The 18,724-nt window shown below is 38.9% G+C and overlaps 1 protein-coding gene across 2 annotated transcripts in view; it reads right to left on the reverse strand.

The window, feature by feature from the left end:
- Nucleotides 1-2,833: 2,833 nt before the first annotated feature.
- Nucleotides 2,834-18,724, reverse strand: part of AEBP2 (AE binding protein 2) — an 87,196-nt gene continuing 71,305 nt past the window's right edge. The window contains exon 9 of one of the 2 annotated variants that reach the window (XM_072765890.1): nucleotides 2,834-3,387. In XM_072765890.1, the coding sequence (XP_072621991.1) occupies nucleotides 3,306-3,387 (82 nt within the window). In that variant the 3' untranslated portion in view covers nucleotides 2,834-3,305. Of the gene's footprint in view, nucleotides 3,388-14,405; nucleotides 18,402-18,724 lie in introns of those variants that run through there. The other variant, XM_072765891.1, reaches the window with a different exon arrangement.

Raw genomic sequence — 18,724 nt, forward strand, 5'->3', positions numbered from 1 at the left:
GCCGCCTTCAGCCCAGGTTATGATCTTGGAGACCCGGGATCAAGTCCCATGTTGGGCTTCCTGCGTGGAGCCTGCTTCTCCCTCTGCCTGTGTCTCTGCCTCTCTCTCTGTGTCTCTCATGAATAAATAAATAAAATCTTAAAAAAAAAAAAACCACTGGATAAAAAACGGATGGAAAACAGAATTTAAAGAAACACAGCAGACAACAGCTTGCCGAATGATTAACATCAATAATAACTGGACAAACTGCTATCATGTACTTCCTTGTATATCACACTGAAATGGCCAAAACATCACCTATGTATTACTGTACGTATTGCTGTAGGTAAATGCTGCTGCTGAATCTAAAGAAAGCTGCTGGACAAATCTAAATTGAGGGGTATTCTATAAAATAACTGGCCTGGACACTTCAAAACCTGTCAGTGTCATGAAAGACAAAAAGTAGTAATAATAATAATAATAATAATAATAATAATAATAATAATTAAGCTACCAAACTATACTGTCTAGCCTAAAGGGGATTTAAAGAGACATAACAAGGGGTGCCTGGGTGGCTCAGTCAGGCACCAAACTCTTGATTTCAGCTCGGGTCATGTTCTCAAGGTTGTGGGATCAAGCCCTGTGTCAGGCTCCACTCCATACTTGGAGCAGAGTCTACTTGGGTTTCTCTCTTTCCCTCTCCCTCTGCCACTCCTTCTGTTTGTGTGTGTGTTCTCTCTCAATTATCAAATAAATAAATAAATAAATAAATCTTTAAAAATAAATAAACAAAAATAAAGAGCCATAACAAGTAAATGTACTGCTTGCTTCCTGGTTGGGTCCTTCTTTTATAATAGCTATAAATGTCCCTAGGACAACTGGAGGAAATTGAACAGGATTAGATAATATTGTTGCACTAATATTAAACTTCTTGAATGTAATTAATTTATCTTCTTAGGAGATACAGTCTGAAATATTTAGGGGTGATGCCTACAAATAGCACTCAAATAGCTCAGCAAAATTTATGTATATGAAACCAGGGTAGAACAGAGAAGCAAGTGGGACAAAATGAAAAAAAAAAAAGTGAAGAAAAAAACAAAACTTCATTGTGAGAAACAAAAGAACATTTAAATAAATGAAAAAGATACAACATGTCCCTGGGTAGGAAAATTCACTATTGTCAAGATGTGAATCCTGCACAAATTAACATATTTATTTCAGTTCCAATTAAAATACTAATGGGGGGATGCTTGGATGGCTCAGTGGGTGATCCTTCAGTTCAGGGTGTGATCCAGGGGTCCTGAGATCGAGTCTCGCATCAGGCTCCCCACGGGGAGCCCACTTCTCCCTCTGCCTATGTCTCTGCCTCTCTCTCTGTCTCTCATGAATAAATAAATAAAATGTTTAATTAAAAAAACCAATGGATTTTTTTCATAGTAAAAATACTGTATTTCTCTATTAATTTGAAATGTCACTTTTCTTATATAATATTTTCTATATGATAAAAGTGGCACTTCAATGAAGAATTTAAGTTTATAATTTAAATAGTACTGGGTAACTGTCAAAAGTAGGGGACAAGAGATGGACCTCAGCTTCAAAATATATATTTTAAAAATATCAATTGCATTACAGAGTGAAAAAAAATTTTTTAGACTTTATTTATTTATTTATGTATTTATTTATGTATGTATTTTAGAGCACACCAGCAGGAGGAAAAGCAGATGGGGAGGAAGAGGGAGAGAGAATCTGAAGCAGAGTCCACACTGAGCACAGAACCCATCTCAAGGCTCAATGCCAAAACCAAGACTCAGACGCTTACCTGACTGAGCTACCAGGTGCCTCCAGAGTCAAAAAATTTTAAAGCCATTTCTTCAACAAAAAATAAGGAGAGGAAGGAAACAGAAGATATGGAGGGCAAATCTACAGATTAAAAGAAACTTTAATTTGTAACAAAAAAAAGCAATGTATGGATCTTACTAGATTCCTAATTTCAAACTTTTGAAAATAATTATAATTAGGAAAATGACACTGAATGATGGATATTAGGATTCTTTACCTAAATTCTTTACTTGTGATAATGGTCTTGTGGTTATGTGTTAAAAAAATGAAACCCTTATGGGCAGCCCAGGTGGCTCAGCAGTTTAGCACCACCTTCAGCCCAGGGCCTGATCCTGGAGACCCTGGATTGAGTCCCACATCGGGCTCCCTGCTTCTCCCTCTGCCTGTGTCTCTGCCTCTCTCTCTCTCTCTCTCTCTCTCTCTCTCTCTCTCTCTCTGGGTCTCTCCTGAATAAATAAAATCTTAAAAAAAAAAAAAAAAGAAAAAGAAAAAAGAAACCCTTATCTTTTAGAGATACAACCCTAAATATGAACAGATTAAATGATATTCAGATTCTGAAATTTGCTTCAAAATGTCCCAAGAGGGTCTGGAAGCAGACATATATAGAATAAGATTGGCCACATATAGATATATACTAAAGCTGAGTGATGGGTACCACAGATTCACTATGCTTCTCTCCGTACTCTTAAATATGCTTGAAATTTTACATAATTTTTTTTCAAAATGAAACCAAGAAATAACCTATAGTAAACAACTTACTGATATCGGATGGGAAAGCACTTTCTACATGTTAACAAGAAAAGACCCATGATGAAAAAGATAGAGATTTGATTTAAAATCTGCATAAAAATAACAAAAGTTAGATAAACATTTCCTGCAGCATACAAGAGAAAAGGATGAATATTCTTACATAGATGAATAATAAAATAAGAATTACAACTGATCAATAAGCACAATAATATACCCAAGCTTTATTGAAGTAAAATAAATATAAATTAAAGCAATGAGCTGCCCTTTATACTTTTTTTTTTTATTTTAATGATAATATTCAGGATGGGAAGGGTATTTAAAAAACAATGCTACATACCATTTCTAGAATGCAAATAACAAAAAACACCAAAACTAAAATATGTTATCTACTCTTTGAGAAAATAATTCCCATTATAAGAATTTAATTTAGGGAAGTAACCAAATACATACTCAAAGTTTTCAGTTCGAAGATGTTTCATGGAAGTAGTATTTATACTGGTGAGACACTGAAACTAAAATAACAACAGGGGACCTGCACACACTAACAATACTAAGAGCTCATTGATGTGAAGGTGCTCAACAGATCCATGATCCTTTATTAACCTAATGTGGAAAAAGAAAATCTGTGTAGATACATCTAAACATCCTCATAAATTGATATCTAATATATTAACAAAACATGATTAGGGGGTGCCTGGGTGGCTCAGTCAGTTAAGCATCCGACTCTTGATTTCAGCTCAGGTCATGATCTCAGGGTCCTTAGATTGAGCCCCGTGTTGCACTCTATGTGGAGCATGGAGCTTGCTTAAGATTCTCTCCCTAAAAAAAATAAATAAATAATAAATAAATTAAATAAATAAATAAATAAAAAGATTCTCTCCCTATCTCTCTGTCCCTCCCTCTTTTTTAAATTTAATTTTAGACATGATTAGATTATGAATTTTTGCTTATTTTTGTCTGTATTTCCTAAATTCTCTACATTGAATATGTTACTTTCATATTTAGAAATTTTCAAGAAAATTACTTCATACTTTGGAAAATGTACTTGATTGGCTAGGAATTATTCTAGTTTTTTGTTCTTTTACCAAGGGGCTCAAATAAAAAGAAATATAGGGCAGCCCCAGTGGCTCAGTGGTTTTGGCGCCACTTTCAGCCCAGGGTATGATCCTAGAGACCCTGGATGGAGTCCCACGTTGGGCTCCCTGCATGGAGCCTGCTTCTCCCTCTGCCTGTGTCTCTGCCTCTCTCTCCCCCCATGTCTATCATGAATAAATAAATAAATAATCTTAAAAAAAATAGAGGATACTCCTTTACACATTACTTTTTAGGAACTACTTAAAAAAAAAAAACAAGAAATACCTATGTCAGACTATGAAATTCTTCAAAGAGGAAAGATCAAATTGCAAACCTTACCAGAAATGAATTCATTTTCCTGCCTCCTTCTGACCCAGCTGAGTTTTAAATAAGCCTGATAATATCTTACTTTAAATAGACTTCAGCTGGGGCACCTGGGTGGCTCAGTTAAGCATCCGACTTGATTTCAGCTCAGACCATGATCACAGGGTTATGAGATGGGGTCCTCCCTCAGGCTCAGTGCTGAGCATGGAGTCTGCTTAAGATTTTCTTTCCCTCTGCCCCTCCTGTCCTGCTCACACTCTCTCTCTTTCTCAAAAAAAAAAGAAAAAAGAAAAAAAAATGTATATACTTCAGTTATAACACACATTAGTTGTTCAGTATTACAGATTACAAAATTATTTTTCTTAAAGATTTTATTTATTTATTCATGATTCATGATAGACACAGAGAGAGAGGGGCAGAGACACAGGCAGAGGGAGAAGCAGGCTCCATGCAGGGAGCCCGATGTAGGACTCGATCCCAGGACTCCAGGATCACTCCTTGAGCTGAAGGCAAACACTTAACCAATGAGCCACTCAGGTGCCCCAGATTACAAAATTCTTATTAACAGAAAGAAAGACTCCCACCACATGCACGCATGTGCTCTCTCTCTCTCTCTCTCTCAAATATATAAATCTTTTAAAAAATTAGTAATGCCTCATACTTTAAGCAAAATATGCAGAATAACAACCACTATTTTCAATTTTCATCATGAATTTACATAAAGGGCAAAAAATTGCTTCTTAAAAAGTTGATTTGAGGAAGTCTTCTATACTCCTTCAATAACAATTTATTAAACATCTTTTAAAATATAAAACATTATGCTAGAAACTGAAAAAGACAGATAAATATAACACAAGTCAGCAATAATAACATTAGCATATTAGCATATTTATGACTTTGGCCTTCTGACTTTGTTGACAATTTTATGATTGTGTCACTGAAGAATGTTCTGGATCAATGGATTCATTAAACTCCCACATGAAGAGGGCCACCTGGATGGCTCAGTGGTTGAGCATCTGCCTTCTGCCCAGAGTCTAATCCTGGAAGTCCCAGGATCAAGTCCTGCATTGGGCTCCCTGCTTAGAGCCTGCTTCTCCCTCTGCCTATGTCTCTGCCTCTCTCTCCGTGTCTCTCATGAATAAATAAATAAAATCTTATTTAAAAAAAAAAAAAAAAGAACCTCAGGTATAAAGTGAGTAATGCTCAAAGACAATCACTGCACCAGAAGGAAACTTCCATTCTTTCCCTTCCTAGCCCCTTATGTACTATCGTGCTAGTCACTGACCCATCAGTACAAACAGAAGGAGACAGACACCAGAGGGGTTAACTGATGGCGCTAAGTCACAAAGCTGACAGGAATTAGCAGTTACAACTATCTTCGGGCTCACTCCCCATCATTCACATTCACTGAAGGGTCTGCACTTGCCTCAAAGCGTAGTCTTGATCTCCACTCTTCATGATCATTCTGATTCCAAAGTGCATGTAAGGGATTAGCGGCACACTCTAGCCTCTCAGTTACCCAACTTTCTCACATCCAGGGATCACATCTTCACTCTCACCTCAATCACCCACTCTCAGAGTGATTGGTTGGATATTTAATGTAGCAATTGATGGATCGGGAGCAAGGTCCTAATTTCAAGCATCCCTCTGACGAAACTCCTGCCTTTCCAGTTCATTTCCACTAGAGGCAATGAGTCCAATAGTTCTCCAACCTCACCAAAACCTATGATCTCTGGATTTTTCACTCCCTACTCAAATTGGATTCCATAGACTACATATTTTCCTAGGAATCTCTTCCTCCATCATACCTGCCTAATAAAATCCAAGTTCAAGTTAAAACCAACCCACCACTAATTCCATACCTGTACCCACATAGCTCTCCTTGGCTGGAAAATGTACACAATAATGGGATCTGCTCTCACTTCAAAGTTAGGATGACAAACCCCATGTTATTTCAGTGCTATCTAGCATTTCTATTACATTTCCTTATTTCATTCACTCTTCCAGATAATTTTCAGACCTTGACTTCTTCCTGGAAGAGAGAAGAATGGAAAACATCCAACTGCCTACTCACTACTGGCACTTAGATGTCTAACAAAGTTAACCAAACTCAATTTCTCCACCGAAACTCATTCTTGTTAAGTCTTCCCCAACTGTTTACTCAGTTGCTCAAATAGCCTTAGAGTCACCCCTACACACACACACACACACACACACACACACTCTCTCTCTCTCTCTCTCTCTCTCTCTCTCTCTTCATCTCATGCCCCTTCTTGCCAACCTCTGTTGAAGCCATCATTTCTTTCCTCAACTCATACAAAACCCCCAGTAGCTCTCCCTGCTTCCACTCTTGTGTGAATAATACACTTTGGGGACACCTGGGTGGCTCAGTGGCTTAGCACCTACCTTCAGCCCAGGACGTGATCCTGGAGTCCTGGGATCGAGTCCCACATCCGGCTCCCTGCATGGAGCCTGCTTCTCCCTCTGCCTATGTCTGCCTCTCTACCTCTCTCTGTGTCTCTCATAAATAAATAAATAAAAATCTTTAAACACACACACACACTTTGTTTCCCATGAAGCAACCAGTAATCCTTTTAAGGTTAAGTCCTATCACTTTATTCGCCTGCTCAACACCCTCCAGTGACTCTGGTCATATTGATAATAAAACTCACAGCACTCTCTAATGGCTTATGAGGCCCTAAATTAACAGTTAGCAAACTAGGGCCAATGTGAAAAATCTGGCCGATGGCATGTTTTTGTTAAAAAAAGGCTTTTCTGGAATACACCCAGGCCCATTTGTGTATGTAACACCTTTGGCTGCTTTTCTGCTACAAGGTCAAGTATTAGCAGCTATGACAGAGACCTGAAAGCACCCAAATATCTTTAAGAAAAAAGGCTGATGTGCCTCTGGCCTCCCCTCACTCGCTATGTTCCTGCCACACTGGCCGGCTCTCCCCACACAGCTGGCCAAGCCCACTCTCACTACAGCCCTGGGTACATACAGCCTCTGCCCAGAACATGCTTCTCCCACATGTGCCATGTTAGGCCTCTCTGCTCAAACATCACTGCTGTAAAGAGAACTCCCCTGACAGTGCTAATGAAAACAGCACCCTACCTTTCTAGCTCCTCCTTCAGCTTTACTTGTCTTCATGGCCCTCATCATTGGCCTCATATATGTTATTGTCTTATACCTTACTTCCCCATAGAATATTAAGTTCCATGAGGGCAGATTTTCTGTTCTATTCATTCCGGTATCCCCAGAACACTGCACATAGTAGGAATTCAGTAAGTACTGAACAACTGGATTTTCTTGATCCTCATTTGATCCTTCCTTTTTGCTCATTTGATTCTCTATTCTTTGAGTTCCTCTACTTTGACTAGATTGTAGAAGAAAAAGAAAACTCATTTAAAAAATCATAAAATCATAAAAATGAGACTACTGTACTTTAATTTTGCCCAAGAATGCTTAATGTAAAATGATATAATTTACATAACACACAAACTAAAAATATATCCCTGACCCTTCTATATACTTAACTCTCTTGTACGGTAATGATACCAAAGCAATGGATAAATCGATAGCAGATTACTATTTATTTCTAACTATTTGAACTTCTGGTTTCTATTCTGGCATGTAAGGAGTTTGGAAGTCATCACTCTGTCCTAACAAGTAAAAAAGCTGAATTGTAAATCAACAACTCTTCTTAGATCCATCAGAGAAGTGAGATCACAGAAGCCACTGCTCCCAAAAATGTAGAGACAGACCTGTAGACAGAATCACAACTTAAGTGGAGCAGAAACCTCCAAGGGAACCAGTACTGGGGTAGAAAAATCTAAACCATAATTGGCAAATTGCTAAGGCTCAGCGTGGACAAGTCTGAGAGATAAAAACTCCAAGGGGACCCAGTCTTAGGGAAGCCCCTCCCACAGTTTTCTAAGTTTTACCTCCAGGAGTTCTAACAGATTCTCAGAGTGAAAACAGAAAAGTCCTCTCCTGCTGTTGGCAGGAGGAGGGGGAAAGTAGACATTTTGAAATATACCCAAAGCATTTTTCAATTCTTCCTTTATTTATTTTTTTTTAAGATTTTTATTTATTTATTCATGAGAGACACAGAGAGAGAGAGAGAGGCAGAGACACAGGCAGAGGAAGAAGCAGGCTCCATGCAGGGAGCCCGACGTGGGACTTGATCCATCTCCAGGATCAGGCTGTGGGCTGAAGGCAGTGCTAAACCACTGAACCACCTAGGCTGTCCTCAATTCTTCTTTTAAAAGAAAAATATTAAAAAAAAAAAAAGAAAGAAAAGAAAAGAAAAATATTTTTTTTATTTGAGAAAGAGAGACAGCAGAGCAGTGAGGAGGGGTAGAGGGAGAAGCAGACCCCCTGTGGAGCAGGGAGCCCAAAATAGAGCACGATCCTAGGCCCTAAGATCCTAACCTGAGCCAAAGGCAGACACTTTACCGACTGAACCACTCAGGCACCCCAGCAGTGTTCAATTCTTAACAAGACTTGTCCTCAAGGGAAATTATTTTACCAGAGCCGAAACGTACAAAGTTTTACAAGAACCTAACTGATCTGGGAGACGTCTTCCAGGTGGGATAAGGTCAATACCCAACTCCAGCCTCCTCCAGCCTTCCTGCCCCACCTGAGGAAGGAGAAACACGAAGTACTTGTGAAGGTCATAGCCTAGGGCACATGTCACCTAAGCTTTGGTCTATAACACACTTCCCCCTTCCCTGCATACCTCACTACCATGTTGCTGATGCCTATTCACCACAGTTCTTTGTACCAGGCACATCATGTCCAGCTTTCAACAATTACATGGACACTAAAAGGCAAAAAGCACATCTTAAAGAGACAGAACAAGCATCAGGACCAGACTCATCAGATACAGAAAGCATGTTGGAATTATTTGATTGGGAAATCTAAAAAAGTAATACATATTAATATGCTAATGAAAAAAGTAGACAACATTCAACAGAAAAAAAGAAGACATGGGTAATGTAAGAGGAGATGGAAATTAACAGAATCAAAAAGAAATGCTAGAAATCAAAAACACTATAAAAGAAATGCTGAGAGACTTTGATGGGCTCATTAGCAGACTGGACACAGTTGAGGAAAGCATCTATGAGCTTGGGGATATATCAATAGAAATTTCCAAAAGTGAAATGTAAAGGAAAAAAGAAAAGATAAAGGGAATAGAATTTCCAAGGACTGTGAGACAACTACAAAGGCATAGTATACATGTAATGGGAATACAAGAAGAGAGAGAAAAAAACAGAAGAAATATGTGAGGCAATGGAGACTGAGAATTTCCTAACATTAATGTCAGACAGCAAAGCACAGATACAGGCAACTCAAAGGGCAAGTAGGATAAATGCCCAAAAAATTTATAGCCAGGCATATCATCATATTCAAACTGTGGAAAATCAAAGATAAAGGAATGCTCTGGAGAGAAGCCAGGTACAAAAGAATACGTTCACTATAGAGGAGCAAGGATAAGAGTAACATTAGACATTTCCTCAGAAGCCACACAATTAAGGAAAGTAGAATGAAATATTTTAAGTGTTGAGAGAAAAAAACAATATTAAAAGTATTGGGGGGAAACAAAAAGCTAGAATTCTATATAATCTCAAATTATCCTTCAAAAGTGAAGGAGACAAATACCATATGATTTCACTTGAGATGTGAAATCTAAAAAACAAAATAAATGAACAAAATAGAAACAGACTCCTAGATACAGAGAACAATCTGGTTGCCAGAAGGGAAGGTGGGGTGGGATGGGCAAAATAGAGGGAAGGGATTAAGAAGTACAAACTTCTAGTTATAAAGTAAGTGACAGGGGTGCAACGTCCAGCAAAGAGAATGCAGTTTAACAATATGGTAACACTTTTGTGTGGTGACATACAGTGGCTAGATTTATCATGGTGATCACTTCATAATGTATACATTTATGTTGAAGCACTGTGTCATATACCTGATACTAATATAATATAATATGTCAACTACACTTCAATTTAAAAAAAAAAAAAAAAAAAAACAGGGGCCCCTGAGTGGCTCAGTGGCTGAGCATCTTGCCTTTGGCTCAGGTCATGATCCCGGGGTCCTGGGATCAAGTCCTACATCAGGTTCCACACAGGAAGCCTGCTTCTCCCTCTGCCTGTCTCTCTGCCTTTCTTTGTGTGTCTCTCACGAATAAATAAAATCTTTTAAAAAAATAAAGTTGAAATGCCTTCTCAGACAAACAAAACTTGAGGGAATTTGTGGGCAGTAATGTGCTTTGCAAGAAATATTAAAAGTTATTCAAGAGGCACCTGGCTGGCTCAGGTGATTGAGTGTGTGACTCTTGATCTTGGGGTTGTGAGTTTGAGCTGCACAGTGGGTGCAGAGCTTAACGTAAAAATAAATAACATATTAGGAAAAAAAAGGTTCTTCAGAGAAAGAAATGATATCGATCAGAAACTCAGACCTGCATAAAGGAAGAACATTAGAGAAGAAATAAGTGAAGAAAAAATACTTCCACTGGTTTTTTTTTTAACCATTTTTAGCTTGTTATATATCATGAATTAAAAGTAACTTCAAAAAATGTTTTTAAGTAATTTCAATCCTTAGGCGATCAGAGTTGCATTAGTAAGTGGAAATAGTTTAGAAGCAGACAAGAAGACAAGGAGAACTTGGTTAAGATTTCCTTGACACCAATTTTTTTTTTCTGAGATGCTTATTTAAGGCTTTTAATAGAGCTTTGACAAATACACTCAAATAATTAACCACTTATCAAAAAGGCATAGTAATGGGGCACCTGGGTGGCTCAGTCAGTTAAGCACCCAACTCTTGATTTCGGCTCCGGTCATGATCTCAGGGTCATGAGACTGCATGTCAGGCTCCATGCTGAGCATGGAACCTGCTTAAGAGTCTCTCTCTCAAGACATCTGGGTGGCTCAATGGTTGAGCATCTGCCTTTGGCTCAGGATGTGATCCCAGACTCCTGGGATTGAGTCCCACATCAGGCTCCCTGCATGGAGCCTGCTTTTCCCTCTGCCTGTGTCTCTGCCTCTCTCTCTCTGTGTCTCTCATGAATAAATAAATACAATCTTTAAAAAAAAAAGGGGGGGGATAGGGCAGCACCTGGGTGGCTCAGTCAGTTAGGCAGTTGACTCTTGATTTTGGCTCAGGTCATGATCTCTTGGTTTCAAAATGGAGCCCCAAGTCAGGCTCAGAGCTGGGCTTGGAGCCTGCATAAGATTCTCTCTCCCTCTCCTCCCACCTCTCCTCCCCCCACCCGCCACCTCCCCCGCCGCTCACACACAAGCACACCAACTCTCTCTCTCTAAAAATAAATAAATAGATAGTAAGTAAAACATTAGGGGAACTAAAAGGGTAATGAACAAATGATTAGTTTTCTATTTTCTCCAAGGGATGGATGAAATGATCCTAGAAGTGCATTTTAAAAGTACTTCAACCTCCAATCTTCATAATATGGCATCTAGGTTGACTCTCTGGCCCATATTCCCAGTCACAGGAAATGCCTACTACACATATCTTTGTTGCTCACTATGATTCACTTCTGTATTTTCCTTTTCCCATTTTTTTTTCCTAGCAAAGATGATAAAATTTGAACTGATATTAACTAAATCTGCTTTGAATTTCTGACTCATGTTCAAATTTCCTTATAAACTATAAATATCAACTACCTTCTCTGTACTAAATATTGTCCTCTATTTTAGGAAATATTCTCTATGTTGCTAAATTCCTAAGTGATTTGCACAATGTCAAAAATAAGTCATAATGCTGAAGGCAAGAAACAATTTTTGGCTCTGTCCCATGGTAATGAGGCTATATTTTTCCCTATTTGGAAATACAACTAGGTAGGACTTGTCTGCCTATGGACATACCATAAGGAAAAGACCACTTAAAAAATGTAATTTGTTTTAGAGAGAGAGAGTATGCACAGGGATGGAGATGAGCACAGGAGAGAGAGAGAGAGAATCTCAAGCAGACTCCCCACTGAGCATGAAGCCCAATAAGGGGCTCAATCTCACAATCTGAGATCACAACGTGAGCCTAAGTCAAGAGTTGGACATTCAACCAACTGAGCCACCCTGCCTTCCCCAAGGCAAGGCCACTTTTAAGTGCTTTAAGGACATTTTTGATGTTTTACCTCTCACATAGATAAAATGAGCAATGTACTGTACTGTATTACTATATTATTTTTTACATCCCATTTTAAAATGATAAATGACCAGCTTTTCATGTGTCTGTTGGTCATGTGTGTGTGTGTATGTCTTTGGAAAATTTTCAAATTTTTGAATTTGAAATGGAATGTTATAATCAGATTATCAACTTGAAATTCAAAAATTCAATTTGAAATTCAAAAATTTCAAATGTTTGAATCTGAAATGGAACGTTATAATCAGGTCATCACAGAGCTAAAAAGGATACTTGTTCTAGCCCCTTACCTCACTCCAAAACAAGTCTGAATTTATTTGATAGTTCAATTACAACCTGATATTAACTTTCCCGGTAATGAATTCTATTATTTTCAAATGTTGGAAAATTAATTTTCAGTAAAATTTAAACATCTCTGAAAATTATTATTTACTCCTTTTCTCATTTTCCACTCTGGAAAAGAAGGCAGAGCAGCAGCCTTTGGACTAGTCTTCCCATCGCCACTCCACCAGGCCCAGCCTCTCATCGACTACTAAGCATGGTGGCCAAAACAAATCTTAGGTTGTCTTCCTACAACCTTAAATTGCTCCCATCGATCTTTCACATAAAGCCCAAACTGTGACACATGGGAGATAAGGTCCTCACCAGGAGATCCTCCCTACCTCTGCCGACTTCCCACCCACCACCCCCGACTCTCGACACCAGGCCGTTCCTTGCTGTGGCACATGCAGATCCTCCGCTGTTACACCACTCCATCTCCCCCTCCATTCTCCAACAATCAGTCAGTCATAATTTTTAAAAGGTAACTCTGAATGCTCCTCTGAGGGGAGCCAGCTCTGATGCTCCAGGACTAGCCAAATGCTCTCTGTGCTTCCACAACACTCCAGGCATAGCTCCAACACGGCACTTCATACCATACAGAAATTAGGTTACTGCCATCTTCCTAAAGTCTTCAAAATATAAACAGAAAATATTAACTTTTGTTCAAAGTAGTATGTGTTGGATACTATTTACACAATTATACTAAACTCTTTATCCCCTTTGAACATGTCATTTCCTCTGGCAAATTTCAAATTTTTCTAAGTCCAGTTTGAAAGTCATTTCCTCTGGGATAGCGTTCACAAATTTTTCAAGAAATTTCTCCAAATATTCACTATCTATGGGATCTTGGAAACCTCTTTTAACCTCCCTGCACCTGTTTCCTCCACCATAAAATGGAGTAATACCAACTTTACAGAGTTATTGTAAGGATTAAAGGAGTTAGGGCAGCCTGGGTGGCTCAGCGGTTTAGTGCCGCCTTCAGCCCAGGGCCTGATCCTGGAGACCTGGGATCAAGTCCCACATCAGGCTCCCTGCATGGAGTCTGCTTCTCCCTCTGCCTGAGTCTCTGCTGTGCTCTCATTAATAAAATAAAAAATTTAAAAAAAAAAGGATTAAAGGAGTTAATGTATCTGAAGAACTCAGTACAGAGTCTGGGACTTGGTGTTTGAGAAATGTTCACTATTCCTATTACTCCAAGTGGTAGTGCCAATGCCTACTTAACCCATATTATTAAGTAAAAGATTTAAGATGATTCGCTTAACTGCAAATGATATAAGGGGTTAATATCCAAAATATATAAAAATCTCATACAACTAAAAAAATAATAATCCAATTTAAAAATGGCAGATGGGAGCACCTGGGTGGCTCAGTTGGTTAAGCATCTGCCTTCAGCTCAGGTCATTATCCCTGGTCCCTGGATTGAGCACTGCATTGGGCTCCCTGTTCAGCAGGGAGTCTACTTCTTCCTCTCCCTCTGCCCCTCTCCCTACTCGTGCTCTCACTTGCTCACTCTCTCAAATAGATAAGATCTTTAAAAAAAAAAAAAAAAAATACATATATATATATATATATATATATATATATATATATATTATGAATGGCAGAGGACCTGAATAGAAGTTTTTCCAAAGACACACACACATGACCAACAGACATATGAAAAGCTGCTCATTTATCACTAATCATCAGGGAAATGCACATCAAAACCATCATGCGGTATACCACCTCTCATCAGTTGCAATGCCTACTATCAAAAAGATAGTAACAAGTTTGGTGAAGATTTGGAGAAAAGGGAACCTTTGTGCATTGTTGGTGGGAATGCAAAGTGGTGCAGCTACTGTGGAAAACGTTATGGAGGTTCCTCAAAAAATTAAAAATAGAAATACCGTATGACCCAGTAATTCCATTGCTAGGTATTTAAACCAAGGAAAACAAAACCACTAACTCAAAAAGATATATGCATCTCTGTGTTTATTGTTTATTTACAATAGCCAAGATATAGAAACAACTTAAGTGTCCATCAGTAGAAAAATGAAGCTGTGGTGTGTATGGGCACATATCTTTAGTATATATACTTATACGTAAAAATACGGAATATAAAAAAAAATACGGAATATTACTCAGCCATTCATGTTGTTGGACCAAGGGACTTTATTACACTAAGTGAAATAAGTTAGAGAAAGACAAAAGTCACAGGGATGAAAAAGTACAACATAGAGAATATAGCATTATATAATGTACAGAATTGCTGAACCATTATGTTGTGTACCTAAAACTAGTGTAACATTGTATGTCAACTAAAAATTGAAATTTTTTGAAAAATCTCTGGCTGAAATGCAAAATAAAAAATAAAACATCCCGGAGCACATCTGTGGCTCTATCAGTTGAGCGTCCAACTATTGACTTCAGTTCAGGTCGTCATTTTGGGGTGGTGGGATCAAGTCCCAAAGTCTAGCTCCACACTCAGTGGGGAGTCTGCTTCTCTCCCCCCTCTAAAATAAATAGATAAATCTTTAGAAAAATAAAAATAAAAATAAAATAGGGGCGCCTGGGCAGCTCAGTGAGCTTAGTGTCTGCCTTCGGCTCAGGTTGTGATCCTGGAGTTCTGGAATCCAAGCCCTGATTCGGGCTCGGGGGGGCGTCTGCTTCTCCTTCTCCCTCTGCCTGTCCCCCCCAACTTGTGCTCACACTCTCTCTAAATAAATAAGTAAAATCATAAAAAAATAAAGGAGCACCTGAGTGGCTCAGTGTTTGAGCCTCTGCCTTTGGCTCAGGTCATGATCCCGGAGTCCTGGGATTGAGTCCCACATCGGGCTCCCTGCAAGAAGTCTGCTTCTCCCTCTGGCTATGTCTCTGCCTCTCTCTGTGTGTCTCTCATGTATAAATAAATAAAACATTTAAAAATAAAATGAACCATTCCCATGTTGGTTTTTTTAAAAAGGACTCATTTGTTTGGTACATAGAATGTAAAAGATAAGCAAGCAGTTTTACTATACCTAAATTTCTTACCACAAGCAACTTGAGCCATTGATCATTCTTTTACCACCATTTGGCAGCTGAAAAGCGTATCAAATAGTATGTTTCTCGGGACATCTGGGTGGCTCAGTGGTTGAGCGTCTGCCTTTGGCTCAGGGTGTGATCCTGGAGTGCCAGGATCGAGTCCCACATCGGGCTCCCTGCATGGAGCCTGCTTCTCCCTCTGCTTGTGTCTCTGCCTCTCTCTCTCTCTCTCTTTTTGTCTCTCATGAATAAATAAATAAAATCTTTATTAAAAAATAGTATGTTTCTACTAGGTCTTAGGTTGAATCACTGTAGCCTGATGCTTGCTCAAGTGTCCAGGGTCCTGCTCTTGCTCAAGCTGACTCTCAAGGAATTGATAAACTCTTTATTGGATGTGTGTTACTTCACCTAGATTTCAAAGAAAGTATGTAAATTGCATTCACTGGTCTTCTACCTTAAATCATTTCCACTATAAATTCCTCTAACTCGGGGCACCTGGGTGGCTCAGTTGGTAAAGCGTCCCACTCTTGGTTTCAGCTCAGGTCACGATCTCAGGGTCCTGAGATAGAGCCCTGTGTCAGGCTCATCACTCAGTATGGAGTCTGCTTGTCCTTCTCCCTCTACTCCAACCCCTGCATGCTCTCTCTCTCTCATAAATAAGATCTTTTCCAAAAAATAGCAAAATAATAAATTCCTCTAACTCCTAACACCTCTGCTTTGGATATCTAATAAGCACCCCAATATAAGCCATTCAAAGCTTAACTCAACTCTCCCCACACCCTGTTCATATTGCAGTCTTTCCCATGGCTACTGAGATTGGTAGTTCTATCTGACCAGTATTTCACACCAAAAAGAACTTGGGAGTCATTCTTAACTACATCTGAACTCTCAGGAAATCTACCTTCAAATGAATTTCCAAGTTCTGCCTTCTTACTACCATGCATTCTGGTTGCAGATTGTATATATGGTCTTTATCTTAAATGCTCTTCCAGCCTCTGCCTTTGCTCCCTTTTAGTCAGTTCTTCAGTCATTAGAATGACCCTTTAAAAACAATTCAGAACATAACTTTTCTCTGCTTTAATCGCTCCAATGGCTTCCCATGTCCTCAAAGATAAAATTACTTTTACATGTTTTGTTAAATGCAGCAACACCAATACCTGGAATCATGCTAGGACAATGTAAGAAACTAACGTCTATGGAAATAAGTGATCTTGACTCAAGGGTTTCCATACTTGCTGTTCTCTGCCAGGAATGCTCATCTCTCTGATACCTGTGTGACTTCCCACTCAGCTCCCTCCAGGCTTTGTCACCTACCGATAAGATCTTATGAACTACTCTACTTAAATTGCATCACAAATTCCCTATCCCTCCCTCCATTTTATTTCCCTTCACAGAACTCACAACCTCACCCTCTCTGTATTACTCATTTAAATATTGCCTGTCATCTCCCATTCATACACTTTTAAGTTCCATGAGATCAAGAATATTTTGTCTATTGCTGAATCCCTAGGATCCAGGGCAGTGCCTTGCACTTTGCAGATGCTCTACGATTCTGCATTCCATTAATATTAAAATTGAAAGCGAACAGTTAACTTCAGGACATCCTAAGTACAACAAATTTCTTTGCTAGAAATACTTCCTCTAACATCTCCAGTATAATTACCTAAAAGACTTCCATCTTAAGTCACATAACTACCTTAAAAACTGACAATAAACTGATTAAAGATAACGGATTTTTAAAAACTGCCTTAAAAATACCTCTACACTGCCTAATCACATCCCAGAAGTCTTTTGTATTTAGTAAATCTGAAGTAATGATCAGAAATAATCATCCGATGTCAGAAGAGTTCAGATAATTTTGTGCCCCCACTTACCTACTTACAATACAAATAGAAAAATGTTCAGTATCAGTAGAGGCAGAAAATGTGTATATATTATTTATTGTTCCATTTCAAAACCATTATGCCGAGTGAAAGCCAAACACAGTAGAGTACATTCTGTATGATTCTATTTATTTAAATTTTAGAAAATGCAAACCAATCTACATTAAGAAATTATAGCTCAGTGGGTGCCTGGGCTGGGCTGTCGACAAGGACATACTACAGACAAGAATGAGGAAACTTATGGGCGGCAATGGAGATGTTCTGTCTTAATTGTTGTTGATTTCATGGTGATGTGCATCTGTCAAAACTCACCTAATTGTACAATTAAAATTAGGGGCGCCTGGCTGGCTCAGTGGATTAAACGTCTGCCTTTGACTCAGGTCATGATCCTGGGTTCCTGGCAGGGAGTCTGCTTCTCCCTCTCCCTGCCTGCTCCTCCCCCTGCTTGTGCTCTCAAATATAAATGAATGAATGAATGAATGATTAGGAAGATAAAATACTTAATATGACGAAAATGAAAATATTATTTTTGTGAATACACATACTGGAGAGCTCTTTATTCCCCAAGAATAATCAGAAAGATGAAGGAACGTACACAGAGATTTCTTTCAATGACAAGAAAAGATCCTATCTAGAGTGGCTTTAAAGGGATATGTAAAAAAAAAATAAAATAAAATAAAATAAAGGGATATGTAGATATATGGGTATCTAGGTGGGTTAGTTGGTTAAGCCTCAGACTCTTATTTCAGCTCAAGGTCATGATCTCAGGGTCCTAGGATCTCAAGCCCCATGCCAGGCATCATGCTCAGCAGGGAGTCCACTTGTATCCCTCTCTCTTTGCCCCTCCTGCCACTCATTTGCCTGCTCTAAAATAAAATCTTTATATAAAAAAAGTTTTATTTATTTATTCATGAGACACACACAGAAAGGCAGAGACACAGGCAGAGGGAGAAGTAGGCTCCCTGCAGGGAGCCCAATGTGGGACTCATCCCAGATCCCGGGATCACGCCCTAGGCTGAAGTCAGACGCTCAACTGCTGGGCCATCCAGGTGTCCCTAAAACAAAATCTTTAAAAGGGGGGGGGGGGGGGAGATAAGAAGATACAAAGATTAAGACTCTACTTTCAAACCATGCTCATCAAAACAAGGACTATACAAATCCTATCAAGTAATAGCAGTATGCCACTTACAAACAAAAAAACAGGCACAAGTTCAACAGGTTCAATTTCCCCAAAACCACAAAATCAGTTTTCAGTTGAAAGAAGAATCAAACCCAGGCAATTCTTTTAACTCACTTTTCCATCTTTGACTAAAATGTAAAGGTTGATAATATCTAAGTATTGGAATTAGTGCAGGGAAAAAAGCATTCACATCCAACTGATGGGAGTTTG

The sequence above is a fragment of the Vulpes vulpes genome, chromosome 8 (genome assembly GCF_048418805.1).
Source record: "Vulpes vulpes isolate BD-2025 chromosome 8, VulVul3, whole genome shotgun sequence".
NCBI lineage: Eukaryota > Metazoa > Chordata > Mammalia > Carnivora > Canidae > Vulpes > Vulpes vulpes.